This window comes from Sminthopsis crassicaudata, chromosome 4, assembly GCF_048593235.1.
Source record: "Sminthopsis crassicaudata isolate SCR6 chromosome 4, ASM4859323v1, whole genome shotgun sequence".
NCBI lineage: Eukaryota > Metazoa > Chordata > Mammalia > Dasyuromorphia > Dasyuridae > Sminthopsis > Sminthopsis crassicaudata.
In genome coordinates, this window is record NC_133620.1 from 132,945,003 (window position 1) to 132,957,930 (window position 12,928).

At 32.9% G+C, this 12,928-nt stretch overlaps 1 protein-coding gene across 8 annotated transcripts in view; it reads left to right on the forward strand.

The window, feature by feature from the left end:
* Positions 1-12,928, forward strand: part of RSPH3 (radial spoke head 3) — a 113,331-nt gene that overhangs the window by 31,343 nt on the left and 69,060 nt on the right. For all 8 annotated transcript variants that reach the window (XR_012489143.1, XR_012489145.1, XM_074309409.1 and 5 more), the window contains 2 exons: positions 1,186-1,273; positions 11,850-11,991. Coding sequence is in view for 6 of the 8 variants with exons in the window: in XM_074309409.1 (XP_074165510.1) it covers positions 1,186-1,273; positions 11,850-11,991 (230 nt within the window). In the remaining 2 variants the exon portion in view is untranslated. The remainder of the gene's footprint in view (positions 1-1,185; positions 1,274-11,849; positions 11,992-12,928) is intronic.

Consider the following 12,928-nt stretch of genomic DNA (forward strand, 5'->3'; position numbering starts at 1 on the left):
AAAAATTTACCACATGACCCAGAGAATTCACAAACCATCTTTTTCAGGAAAGATAATCATCTTGCTAACATGAGGGATCCTTTTTAGAGTCTCTTGAGAATCAGTTCTTTGAAATGTATCTAATTTATAACTTAACCTTAGTGCCAGAATAAAATGTTCTGGTCAGATCTATGCCTCAGGAAGATGATTTTATTAGCATTGTGGAAGATATGCATTGTAAAGGGATGAAATTGTAAGACCAGGAAGACCATTTATTTAGGGGAGGCTGTTGGAGGTAAGAAGTGATAATGATTTGAACCTAGGAATAAATGATAGCTCTATGAGTGGAGAGAGGGAGAATGAAGGCAAACAGTGTAATTTTGGAAGTGTCAAGGGAAGATGGTTGCAAAGTTAATTGAATAGTTATTATTAGTGCATAGTCCTAAGATTGTGCATCCTTAGCATTCTCTCAGTGCCCCTTCAGAAGCAGAAAGGGACTGTAAAAGATTGAATAGTATATTTGTTTCAAGCATGGCCTTTACGAAAAAAAACATTATTTGGTGGCTAATTATTCAGTGATGGGCCTATCTGCACTCAGAATTTGGAATCATGAATTTATCTTTGTGAGATAAGTTCTTTAGGAACGAGAATTACTTTGGTTTTTGTTGTTGTTGTTGTTGTTTTTATTTCTATAGTACCAAGCACAGTTCCTTCTTATATATACATATGATAAAGACATATTTGTGGAATTGAAAGAGTCTGACATTGTGTCATTGAACCCTTATGCAAAGCCTTCTGCTTTTAAGAAGGTTCAGAGGGTTACTTCCGTTTTTCAATAATCAGAATAGAACTTTAGTAATTTAACAGATTGAGTCAAAATCATTTTTAAAAAATCTTAAGGACTAAAAAATAGTGAGATACTTTACTAAATCTTAAGGACTAAAAAATAGATACTTTACTAATTTACTTATTAAGCATAAAAGTCGTTCTTTTATTAATTTATTTCAAATCCCTGAATGAAGCAACTTATCACTAACATAGCAGGTTTTGTTTTTAAGTGGACCAGTTTTGTGGTCTATGGGCTATATTGTAAGAAAAGTATTCTTTTTTAAATATCCATTCTGTAGAATAAATGCTATTAATATTTAATTCAAATTTAAAAAACAGTTAATAATTAGTGGTCATTTAAAATTTGACATTTTCTAGAGATGAAGAACCCATTCGTTATGGAAACATTATGTATGACAGAAGGGTTATACGAGGCAACACTTATGCTCTACATACATATCCACCGGTAAGTGCTTCGAATGATCTAATATTATTGTAATTTTAATATGTCTGTATTTAACAATATTAGATTATTTGTTGCCATGACAAATAAAATATTATAAGCCATTCAAGAAATAGAATGTATAAATTAATCATTTTAAACTATTTTATATTTCTTATACCACTTACTATAGCATTTTTTTTGAAACAGGTATAGTTCCCCAACCAAACAAATGCAATTGTAGCATTATTCAACACAGGTTTCCCACCCCTCTAAAGATTAGTGAAATTTTACATTTTTATTGCATATACTTTTGATTACTTATCCATGCCTAAGTTTATCCATTTTAGACTACAAATACTAAAGAATATAAGGAACTATGTCTATATGTCACTGAACTACAGCATTTCAGAGTTTGAAGGGTCCTCAAAGAGTACTTACTTACCCTTTGTACAACTAATTATCTTAATTATCTTGAGAGAGTTGTCTAAAGCATTAAGGATTTAAGAGATTTTCTCAGGTCACACAGGCAATATATGAAGGAAGCAGAATTCAAATCCAGATCTTCCTGGCTGAAAATTCAACAGTGATAAATGTAGTTTTATAGTAAGCTTCAAAAAAATCTATGATACAAATACAACATAAGGGAAGTATGACTAGTCACCAAGTCAAAAAAAATTGCATTAGTAGGGTAAGAATATTCAGTGCCAATAAAAATCACAAGCCTAGTTCTGTATCCCAATCTTAAATTTCATCTTATAAGATTCACTTCAATATAGCTTTTCAGAAACTTTTTAGATACTGATGACCATTCTCCTTGTTACCTTTTTTCCTAGCTTTGCATCATCTACAAAATTTGAAAAGCATTTGATTTTACTCTTAATCCATATCACTGATAAAAGCATAAAGTAATACAAGGCTAGATATAGATCCCTAGAGCACAAATAACTTCTATTTCTTCAAATGTTTCTCACATGGTATGATTTTTGAGGCCCTTTAACCATTCTTCATAATACTTAACTCATCAAGTCAGGTTTGGTTTTTTTTACTCACTTTATAACATGAATTTTTTTTCATTTCTAATGGTGATAATATTTCTAAATTATATTACAAATTTCAATGATCATGCTAATTATAAACTCTTGTAACAATACTAAAAATTATTGTTTTTTTCCTAGTACAAAAGAAGCAGCTTTGAAGTAAAACCACTTGTTTTTTCTCTTATTATAATTTAGTTTTTAAAAAATCTCCTTTGGTATACTTCTTATTTTTCATTTGCCCTTTTAAACTAGATTGACACACAAGAAATGTGTGCAATGATTGTCATTAGAATACACTTAAATTCTTAACTGGATCTGTTTTCATCAATAGTGATATTCCCTCCAATATTGCAGATCACGACTTCTCCATGCTTACCTATACAATTCTTGTCAATGTACTTAATTAAATTTGACATGAGATCCAACCCCTGTGGGTTGTAAACTTATCAACTATATTTTCAGAAAACTATGATGAAACATATTACTCATATGTTGGAAGAGAAATAAAAGGCACAAAGTACAAAAACAGACATTTTTTAATGTTGTCAACAAGAACATTAGGGAAAGCAGTTTGCAGAACCCTGACTTCTACAAAGACCTGAGTGCTAATTTTGCCTGCGCAAGTCACTTAAACTTTCTGTACCTCTATTTTCTCATCTGCAAAATAGGGATGATAACAGTACCTATCTTGCAGTGTTATGAGGATCAGTTAAGATAACATTTGTCAAGTGCATTTCAAATCTTAACTCACTATATAAACTCTAGCTATCATTATTTTTGAATATGCTTCATTATTCCAGGATTGTTTTTTTTTCTACTTTCTTTCTTTTGACTAACTGGGGATGCAGAGTAGGGGAAAGAAAAGAGTGCTATCCCCCAAAAAAGAAGAACGTTAAAGCATTTTTAAAGGCACAGAAAAGCAGAGAAGGCAGTTCAAAAGGAAGCATAGACAAGGCAGCATTTAAGTAACATGAATTTATTACATACTTTTTGGAGAAAATGAGTTTTTAAATGGAGATTCATGGATTTATTTAGAATCCTTTTTTGTCTTCGGGTACATATAGATATGTCTTTTTGGTGTTTACATATAGATATGTCTTTCTGGTGTTTAAGTTCATAACAAAAGATATAAATTGTAAAATAAATAAAATTTAGCATATTGCCACCAAAAGAGACTATTGTAGTAATTCAAGTGTTGGGGTGGTGGACGCTTAAGGACTCAGAACTAGATCTCTAGTGGCTGTGTTTGAACACAAAGAAGAGGATATAGAGAATAGCAGACAAGATTTGACATTGGACATTCATGTAAGGTGATAGTTGAGGAGTGGAAGATGACACTAAAGGAAAGCTGAGTGACTAAAAGAATGGTGGTACTCAAAACACTAGTACACTCAGCAGTAATAGGAAATTAAAAGAGAGTTTTGATAGAGAAAGACCTCTGTTTTGGACATAAATTCAAAATGCCTATAGGATATCCAGTTCAAAAGGTCTGGTAGGGTGATTTAAACTTGGGAGACTGATCCTATAGATCTGGAAATAATTTACATAGAGACAATAATTGAGCCCACTGGAGTTGTTAAGATAATCAAACCAGTTAATATGAAAAGAAAAGAGGGTCCAGGATAGACATCTGAGGGAAGCAACAGTTAGTAGTCATGATACAAAGTCAGCAGATGGTACAAAGGAGCATGGACAGGTAGAAGAAATAAGAGCAGTGTCACAGAAATCTAGAAAGGAGAGCATATTCTGCTTTTTAAAAAAAAAGCCTCAGAAAATGAAAGAATTGTACTTGGTCTCCGAGATTCCTTCCAGTTTCAAATATATGATCCAATGATTAATGAAAATAATTGCACGTTCAGCAGAAGGAAAGAACACTAATCATCTCTTCAAAAAAGCACAGGTAAGCAGGGTTTCAACATACAAATTAATAAACAAAAGAAAGTTAAGTGCTTCCAGATAACAAACTAAAAGAAATGTGGCTAGGCTTTGAAAAAGCCTTACATATTTTTGTTTGATTTTCTTAAAAAAAAAAAAAAAAAAAAGCTCACTCTTGGAGACATTTCAAGAAAGCAAAGTAAGTGTGTATCCCCCTCCCCCAGGCTGGGGTTAAGTGACTTGCCCAGGGTCACACAGCTAGGAAGTGTTAAGTGTCTGAGATCAGATTTGAACTCTAGTCCTCCTGAATTCAGGGCTGGTGCTCTATCCACTGCACCACCTAGCTGCCCCCACAAAGTAAGTGTCAAAAGCTAAAAAATCTAAGAAGTAAAAGACATAGAAGTGAATAATATTTCATGGAGGAAATTTTATTCCTTCATATTATATCTGTATTGTTGGTAGCTAGATCATATAAAGGAACTACTGTCAGCTGGAGATTGAAGAGAAAAGCCAAGAAGATTAGTCATGAAAGAAGTGGTCAAGAAGCTAATAATTTTTTCTTCTGCCTTTGAAGAATTGGAGGAGGAATTGAAGGAGATTATTAGGAGAGGGTCAGAATTTCAAATTAGGTACTGACAAAAGAAAGTGACAAGACTTTTGTTGTATACAATGTTCTTTTGGGTCTACACACTTCACTTAGCACCAACTTTTTCTGAAATCGTCTTGGTGATCGTTTCTTATAGAACAAAAATCTATTACATCCACATACCATAACTCATTCAGCCATTCCCCAACTGATGGACATCCCCTCAGTTTCCAGTTACTACCAAAAAAAGAGCTGCTACAAATTTTTTTTGCACATCTGGTTTTTTTTCCCTTTTTTATTATCTCTTTGGGATATGGCCCAATACAGACACTGGTAGATCAAAGGGTATGCCCACTTTTATAGTCCTTTGGACATAATTCCAAATTGCTGTCCAGAATGGTTGAATTAATTCACAACTCTACCAACAATGCATTAGTGTCCCATTTTTCCAACATCCCTTCCATTATATATCATTGTCTTTCCTTGTCATCTTAGCTAATCTAGAGGTATGAAATGGTACCTCAGAATTTTCTTAATTTGCATTTCTCTAATCCATAGAGATTTAGAGCATTTTTTGGCTTTAATTTTTTCATCTGAAAATTGTCTGTTCATGTCCTTTGACCATTTATCAACTGGAGAATGGCTTGTATTCTTGTAATTTTGAGTCAATTCTCTATATATTTTAGAAATGAGGCCTTTATCAAAATCCTTGAATGTAAAAAATTTCCCCCAGTTTTCTGCTTCCCTTTTTATCTTGGATGTATTAGTTTTGTTTGTACAAAACCTTTTTAATCAAAATTAGCCATTTTGCATTTCATAATATTCTGTAATTCTTAATTCCTATCTTCTCCATGGATCTGAGAGATAAGCTATCCCCTTCTCCTAATTTGCTTATAGTATCACCCCTTATTTTAAATCATGAATCTATTTCAACCTTATTTTGGTATTAGGTATAGGGTATTAGGTATTGGTTAATGCCTAGTTTCTTCCATACTATTTTTCAGGATTTCCAGCAGTTTTTGTCAAATAATGAGTTTTTATACCACATAAGTTGGAATCTTTGGGTTTATCAAACATTAGATTACTATAGTCATTTGTTATTGTGTCTTATGAACCTAATATTTCACTACTCTCACTACTCTTATTTCTTAGCCATTTGGCATTAACTAAGACTGCTGCTATTATAATATAGTTTTAGATCTGTTACAATTAAGATACCTTCATTTGCTTTTTTTCCCCATTAATTCCTTGAAATTCTTGACCTTTTAAAGTTCTTTCAGATGAATTTTGATAATATATATGATATTATTTTTTTCTAGCTCAATAAAGTAATTTCTTGGCAGTTTGATTGGTATGTCACTGAATAAATTAATTTAGGTAGAATTGTCATTTATATTATATTAGCTCATCCTAAAAGCAAAAATGTATATATATATATATATATATATATATATATATATATATATATATATATATATATATAAAATCAATAAAATTCATGAGATTATATCAGTAGATAGAGACAAGGAGAAAGGAAAGGAAAGTATTATATACTTAGTTTGTGCCAGGCACCAGGCTAAGTGTTATAATGTCATTTCATTTGATCTCTTTACAGATATTCTTTCATTTAAGTAAGCCTTTAATAATACTCATGGGATGATTTAGATTGAAAAATACAATAAAAAGTGAAGAAAAAAGGCATCATGGCCACATAAATAGTGGGCCTCAATCAAGATGATCTAAAATCAAAATCTTTCTTTGATAATGACTTTGCGCTACCTAAGCGAATTATGATCTCTTAGTGCCCTAGGCAACTCTGCTAAAATTTGGAGGGCTGGCCCTCTTCTGCTTTGGTTGGAATTTCCTCATTGTTCAAATAGCAATGAAAACAAACAAAAAGCATAGGAATAGAAAGATTTTTTTCTTCTTTAATACAGAACAATTAAGACCAATGACATATATTCTCACTAAAAATAACTGATTGTCACCACTGCCATCTGTCACCAGTATAACTTGAGAATATCTTAGATATGTTTGCAAGTATTTGTTTTAATTTCATTTTTTGCTTTAATTTTATATCTGAAGAATTTAATAAATATAATTTTAATAAATTAAATGTTTACATATTTAGAAAGACCAAGAAATTCATTTCATTGAGATAATTTTTAAAAAATGAAAGATCTGCTTTTTAAAATAAAATATTAAGAGAAAATAGGAGATATTGATAGAAATAAAAATGACATTATGATCATTACATTGTTGTTCATTAATCTACCAAGGCATAAATTCCTGTTTGTGGGCAACCTTACAGTGATTTTGATGACAGTCATCAGAAGGATATACATATAAACATAAATCTATAAAGATACAGACAATGAGGGGGGGCACTTTTGTTACTGTTGTTTCAAATTTAATATATATTAAAATATATATAATTGAAGTTGACAGTTTCATATACTGTCTGTTTCTATTCTTTGTATATTGAAACATTCACGTTTGTTTGTTTATTTCATTTAAAAAAAAAAAGACTACCTCTCAAAGCAGCCCATTTCAGTTTTGGATATCTCCAATTTTTAGGAAGTTTTTTTTTTTTACATCAAGCTTAAGTTTACTTCACTTCTAACTTCCATCTATTTATTGCTCCTCATTCTTCTGAACAGAACAAGCCTAATACATCTTCTGCAAGACAGCCCTTCAAATACTTGAAGCCAGTGATCATGTTTCTCTCAAGTTCTCTCTTCCACAGGCTAAATATCCCTATATCTTTAACTAAATTTCCAGATAGCATGATCACAAGACGCTTCATTATCCTGGTCAACTAGTAAGAATATTCTCCAACTTACTGTCTTTTTAAAATGTGGCACCAAGAAATGAACACAACACTGCAGATGTTGTTTTGCCCAGGGAAGACTTATTACAGTACTGTTGCTATAGCAGTAAGATAATAGAAGGTAAAGAAGAGGAGGGAACTTCCAGGTAACATGATCACTGAGATGAAAGTTTAGACATTTTCTCGGATCCTCACAGCCTCTCATACCTTTCCAAAACAGAAATTATACAAGAAAGATAAAGCAATTTCATCTGCTTCCATTGTCTGAGATACTAAGAACTAAAAGAAGGTTAAAAAAATAAAGTGTCTACTTTGAGTTCAATTAGCACCCCCTCCCCTACAACCCACCATGAAATGAGGTTGCATTAGTCATCTGGATCCATGGACTTGTAACAAAACACAACCCATTCTTGCCTTCTTTCTAGTGCCATGGAGATCCAAGTGCCACACTGCAGAAATTTGCTGAGGTCCCAGCACCAGCACCCTGGTAGCGCTCTGTACTGAAAAAGATCACTACAGGAGAACAAGAAGAACAGAGAGTACACATCTATGCTTGATAATCCCACACCTGAACCCCTCCCTTACTCCCAGAACCTCAGAGATCCAAACTACAAAGGACAGAAATCAACCCCACAGCATGGCAGTATTCTTAACTGTCTGGGCAGGTAACTGAGAAACAGAGGGAACAGGGGGCTGTATAGGACTATGTGGCATTCCACTAAGCCTAAGGATAAGCGCTAGTTCTATACCCCTTAAAGTAACTTGGGACAGAGACCTAAACTAATGAATTTTGAATTACCCATTATGTTAGGAAAGTAAGACACTTTGAAATCCAGCCTCCAGAGAAACCACCATCAAAGGGAAGAGAGTCAGAAAGTGAACAGTAAGGGAAAATAAAGAAGGGAAAACACTGAAATTACCAAGCTTTTCAGAAGGATAAAAACTCAAAAGACCTCAAACATAGACAAATCTACAAAGAAATTATTAAAAACAGAAGAAAATATGGATTTCAGCTTTAGTAAGATGAGTTCAGGCTTCTATCAAGACTGCAAAACAAAAGGGAAATTGCTGAACACTTGAAAACACTGAAGATCTTGTAGAATTTGAGAACATTGAATGACAGGAGTTCCTAAGTGATTTAAAAAGAGAAATGAGAATGAGAGTATGATTTATGGCTTACATAGCAAAAATAATGAGAAAAGAAAAACAAGTCTACAATGGCAAGTTTTATGGAAGAAACAAGAGAGGACAATTGTTTGGGAATGCAACTATATGAAAATGAAGGAAAATCTCAAAGAAAAAAAGCAAACTATTCAAAGAAAAATATTTATCTGGAAGACAAAATGGGTAGAGAATATGTCCCTTAGAGTAGTAAAGTAAGTAAAAAAAAAACCCTCAAACCCACAATAGAAGAAAAGTTCAGAACTTGTGAGCAATAGCATTTGGAAAAATGAATAGATCACCTCCAGGAAATATTGAAGAACTGGAAAGAAAATAGATACCTTTGATTGCAGAATAACTAAAAATTGGTGGTACATGAATATACTGATAAATTAATATGGTATAAGACATGGATTTGAAGAAACCAAAGAAAGAAGCATGAACTAATTTTAAGTGAAATAAGCAGAACCAGGAAAACAGAACACTTGATGATTATATCAATCCTAAATGGAAAGAACAAGAAAACAGTACTGTGTAATTATCACAACTTCAAAGAAATAATTAGAAAATTTTGCCTCCCTTCTTTGCAGATGTTATGCATGTGCAGTGTGAAGCTAATACTGTCAAATTTGGTTGATTTGAAACTGATAAAAATGTAATAGAGAAAAATGAGAAAAAATTTTCTTTGAAATACATAAAAATTTCTTTTAGCACTTGACATCTTCTAATCTTAACTGATGGTCTTTTATATTTCTCAAATTGATTTATTTGGTGCTATGTGATGTAGAAACTAAATCCCATTTTCCCCATCAGTTTTTATTCCCCATCAGTTTGTATTGAATAATCCCTTTTTCTGTATTTAGTAAATTTGGATTTATCAGAAGATAATCTATTACATGTCTTTGCTTCTGATTCTGGATTACATATTCTTTAACTACTTTTTGAAATCCCTTTTAAGATAGAATTATTCCACTTGTCTTATAAAATCTTGTAATTCAGGACTGCTTTTCTTTTTTTTTTCCCTTATGACCCCTATGAATAATTTTGATGTTACATTAAATCTGTAAAATAATTCAGATAAAATTGCCATTTTTATTATACTGCGCTTACATCTAAAAATCAAATTCAGAAGATATGTTTAATACTAGATGAACCCCCAAATTGTAACTTTTGTTTTAGGGATTATCATGACATAAAGGGCCTGGGTAAACTTTAGGAAACTTATTCAATGGTTTGTAACCCCTTCCCATGAAATCTGGAGAAAATCACTACCTAATTGGCTATAACTTAACTCTAGCTCTAAATAGTATTTAGAACTAGAAAGAACTTTGGACATCATCTAATCTAAATAAGTCATTTTATAGATCAGGAAACTATACTAGATAAGGTCCTGACTTGTCTCAGAATAGATGACAGCTTGTTTTCTAAACTCCATTCTTGACTATGATATGTACTGTAAGACACTGAGAGAAGAGAAAATTTTGAAGAAAAATTTTTGTTATATTGAAAAAAAACCTTTCAATAAACAACTCTGTCTCAAATGTCTTCCCCATTTTAGTTTCCTGAGTATACCCAGAAATTTTCTGTTGTTTCTGAAGTTTCCCATTGTCCCCAAGTGTGGCTCTGATTCATCTAAAAAGTTGACTTTTTAGCTTAAAAGCTTAAAAAACTTTAAAAATCCTCTCTGTTGCTGGCTTGGCCATTGCCACTAAGGAGAAGTACTTCTCAAGAGTTTTCTCTATCTAGCAAAATATTCTTATTCTGCTCTTTCAGCATCACAGTTTGAATGACACCATGACACTCTGGTAACTTCGCTGGCTAAAAATGTCACTACACATTGTACTATGTAAAAAACATAGATCAGCTTACCCCTCTTATTCAGAATTATAACGAGATTTTTTGTTTTGTTTTGTTTTCTTAATATTGTACCCAAAAAAATACATTAAAATGGGATCATTATTTGTGGAAATATGTATAGAGAAATTGCCCATGTTTAACATATATTGGATCACTTGCCAACAAGGGTGGAAAGAGAGGGGAAAAAAAAACAAGGTTTTGTCAGGGTGAATGCTGAAAATTATCCCATTTATATATTTAAATATATAATTTTAAAATGGGATGATTAGGGAAAATTAGGAGACAGAGATTCTCAAAAGTATCATAGAGGGAATTCCACCCAGAAACTGTAAATTACTTTCAAAAATATCTTAATAAGTAGGTGCTAAGCCCAAAATTTAGTACACTGATCCAAAGGCCTGGTTGTTCTATTCTAATCATAGCTCTGCTGTCATTGTTCTTTAGCTTCAGAAAAATCCCCATCACAAACTTTAGATTTGAATATGTGAAGGACAAATGCTGAAATAGTTTCCCATTTAACCCTTGGAGAGACTATGTTCTGGACATGGATAGATAGATAGATAGATAGATAGATAGATAGATAGATAGATATTTTATACAATGCTTAGCACGTGCACTGTGCTAAGCATTTAATCCTCACAATAGCCCTGGAGGTAAAGTGCTATCCCTATTTTATAGTTGAGGAAACTGAGGCAAAGAGATTAAATGACTTTCCCAAGGTCACACAGCTGACACACAAGTGTCAGGTAGATAAAAAAGAGAAAGAGGTTTACTTATTAAGTGTTTAGTATGTTCCAGATACTAAGGACAACAAAACAAGCAAATGAGAATCCTTGCTTTCAAGGAGTTTTAATGGGTAAAAAAGAGTATAAAAAAGGAAGTTGCAAATGAATAGGAAACCACATGGTGATAGGATTCCAGCATGGGCTAGAAAGTGTGAAGAAAGATTGGGCCCCAGCAACATCAGGGAATGTCTTGGAGTTAATAAAGCACTCTTAATTTTTTCCCTCATTAATTCCTACTGCTTGGATGTGACTATCAGTTTCCCCCAAAGTTTTAAAGAATCTGCTAGTTATCAGACCTGCAGGTAGAAGCCATGTTTCTCCAAGCTTGTGTTCTTTCCACTGAATACCATGTTGCCTCCCAAATTAATCAATGAAAGAAGAGAAGTGGGAGAATCCCAATAGGTACTAACCTATAATTTACCTAATTTTAATCCTAAACTAAGAAATATTTTACATCATTTCTCAGACTTCTCAACCTGATCCTGTTGAGCTCCAAAGACAACAAGAGGCCAAGAGGAAAGCACTTGCCAGGAAGCGAGCTAGAGAACATCTTCGACCAAGAAGTCCTGAACCTGTAGAGGGCAGAAAGCATGTTGATGTTCAGACAGGTATAAATTTCACACAAAATCATCATTTTTGTCTTGTTTTTAGACTTAACAATTTAAAAAAATATCTTCTGTGTGCAGAGAGTACTGCACTGTGTTATAGCACCACCTACCTGGTCAGAGTAGGGGAAAAAATTTCCTACTGCCTCTCTAATATCGACTATCAAACTATTTCTGCATAGACCAAGGGGAAAAAAAAAACATTTCTGTTCTTAACTCTCTACCCTTTAGCATAAATAATGCAAACATCTCCTTTGACACACATTGGAGCATGGTGCAACAATGTAGAATGGTATTCTGATTCTTTAATTTTGTGCTAATTACAAATAGATGAAATCTCACTACTCATCTGGCCTTCCCTCTTTCAATGGCCTGTTTGCCTCATCTCTTTCTGGGAAATGCTGTGACCAGTCAATCCTGTGTGCAGTAGACTTGATGAGTGCCCCTAATTTAAGAATAAGATCAAAGAGTGGGACATGACCCAGAAGGAACCAAAATGATTACCATTCCAAAAGACTACTCAGTTGAACATTTAAAGTAATAGGATAACAGATGGAAGAATTAGATCAATTTGGGAAACATTACAAACATATCACAAAAGCATATTTCAGTGATGTGGAATTTCAGCTATCTAGACATCTATTGGATTTCACTCTGCCTTAATGTAAAGCAGCTAATGAATTCTTGACTTGCACAAAGGAGAGGAAGTAAAAGAGGAAATGCTGTTCTGAGCCTGATTCTAATGAAAAAGGAGAAACTTGGTTGCTTAAAAATAATGAGAATCTTGGAGGAGAAGAATCTTGCTTTATATTAGATTTATAATAGAAGAAGGGAAATCCAGCCATAGCATTTGGGGGAGAGGGAAAACCTTCAGTTTTAGAGAAGCATATTTTAAAATGTTCAAAGGAAAGAGAGATAATATCTAAAATGGCTTGTGATT